General features: G+C 36.4%; 1 protein-coding gene across 1 annotated transcript; it reads left to right on the top strand.

Moving 5' to 3' along the window:
* The first annotated feature begins 493 nt into the window (after window positions 1–493).
* On the top strand, window positions 494–868 carry LOC135702611 (histone H2B-like). The gene has a single exon (XM_065223657.1). It carries the CDS (start codon window positions 494–496, stop codon window positions 866–868), a length of 375 nt encoding a protein of 124 aa, XP_065079729.1.
* Window positions 869–2,140: the final 1,272 nt, after the last annotated feature.

The following is a 2,140-nucleotide window of genomic DNA, read 5'->3' on the forward strand; positions in this document are numbered from 1 at the left end:
ACGAAAATCAATAATTTCCCATACTAATTCACCAAAATCTCCATACAAAATCCAAATCATTGGCGCGACCTCTAAACCTTCATCAATCTTTACCATTTTTTGCACAGGTTCATATTTTGGGGCTATGAATCGAACTGGAGGGTGGCCTATCAAAAATTCATCACTTTTTTCAAAATGAAACACCCTAGTGTACATAGTAGTTGTAGGTTAGTTGTAGTTGTAAATAGTAGTTATAAGTAGTCTCCTTTTTCCAATTCAAATCAAACCAATCCCACCAAGGTGGTCATACTTTAAAATAGGCCTGATAGCACTAGGAACTGTAAATAATAATTAAAATCTCAAATGTACCAAAGTTGAAAAGACGCATCTGTGTCACTTAACAAATTCATACATGTAAACCACACAATCACAAGAAATAAAGATCATTTAAATGGCAAAAAAAAAAAGTCGAAACGACTATCAGTTATTCTCTACCGAAGCGAACAGCTAAACTATGGCACCGAAAACCACTGGAAAGGCCGCCAAGAAGTCCGGAAAGGCGCAGAAAGTCATCGTCAAGGGAGAGAAGAAGAAGAGGAGACAGCGTAGGAAAGAAAGCTATGCCATCTACATCTACAAGGTGTTGAAGCAGGTCCACCCGGACACCGGAGTCTCGTCGAAGGCCATGAGCATCATGAACAGCTTCGTCAATGACATCTTCGAACGTATTGCTGCTGAGTCGTCCCGTCTGGCTCAATACAACAAACGCTCGACGATCAGCTCCCGCAAAATCCAAACTGCTGTCCGTCTGCTGCTGCCGGGTGAGTTGGCCAAGCACGCTGTCTCTGAAGGAACCAAGGCCGTCACCAAGTACACTAGCTCCAAGTAAATTCGTACCATCCAAACAATCAATCGGCCCTTTTCAGGGCCACAAATCGATTTCCAACGTGAAAGAGGTTTTGATAATTTATTGAACTTTTAAATGTTCGAAAGCAGCGTTAGCAAAGTTCGCGATAAGAAATCAGTTGATTTGCCTAATGAAAATAATGTTGACAAAAAGAATAAGAGGTTGCATCTATGACACGACCGTACGGTTTTGACGTAGGACGTCTGTGATATCTATATGGGGACTAGGAATGGGCGATGTCGATGCGATTTTTACAGAATCGATTTTTTTGCCTCGAAAAATCGATTTTTTTCATCCGATCTTTTTCTGTTCGATGTTTGACAGAATCGATTTTTCAAAGTTGATATCGATTTTTTACTCATTTAAACTTTTTTATAAAGCCTTTAAAAAAACAAAACGCCTAAATTACCAAAGGAGAAAATAAAATCGCCGAACTCTTTTTTATGTTGTTGTTGATTATGTTGAATCAAATGTTACACTAGTTTACAAAACAACATAAAAAGTGTGAACTTTAGTGGTTGACCAACGTTTCTAATGCAAAATCCTACGCTGAATTCAATGCCGTGGTCAGAAAAATATAAAGTAGAGCCATTTTTTAGATATTCAAAAATTTTGATTTTTTGAATTTTGGACAAAAGTACGATTACTAAAATGTCAATATCTTTGGAACTAGTGCACCAATTTTAAATCTTTTTTTATGAAAATGAAGCTAAAGGATATTATGTCTTGATTAAAAATTTAATTTTGAAGTCATTTAAAAATTTACAGCATTTTTTTTTATTTTTCCTGCGAATTTTCCATAAAAATCTTGTTTTAATCAACATTTTTAATGGGATAAAAAGATTCAAAAAATCTTTCCATAATTTATTCTTAAAGTCCATTAAAAACTGGAGAAAATGAGTCTTTAATGGATAAAATCGGTTGGAAATTGTCGAAGTTATGAATTTTTTTGTAAAATCATGGAAATTGAATGTTCCAAGATTGGCCGTTGTCCCGCTCCTAGGTTCATGCACCACTTCCAGTAAGCCTTTCTGCGGACGTGTACGCATACGGTGCATTTCACCAACACTACCAGCTGTCACGCAAAATTAAATGGGATATTTTCAACAATATAATTTACGCTAGTGTTTGTGAGACCGCTCGGCGAGAACCTAACGCAACCAACTCAATTTGACAGCTTTCTTTCTTTAACATTGCTTAACGATGTATACGACAAAACTTGAATTCAAGTGTAAAAATGATCCTCAAAAGTTT

Source organism: Ochlerotatus camptorhynchus, unplaced genomic scaffold (assembly GCF_037179485.1).
Source record: "Ochlerotatus camptorhynchus isolate MF236.1 unplaced genomic scaffold, CSIRO-AGI_Acam_v1.1 ptg000193l, whole genome shotgun sequence".
In the NCBI taxonomy this organism is placed as follows: domain Eukaryota; kingdom Metazoa; phylum Arthropoda; class Insecta; order Diptera; family Culicidae; genus Ochlerotatus; species Ochlerotatus camptorhynchus.

Excerpts from the sequence above, each read along its gene's own strand:
- LOC135702611 (XM_065223657.1), top strand. The coding sequence starts at position 494 with ATGGCACCGAAAACCACTGGAAAGGCCGCCAAGAAGTCCGGAAAGGCG.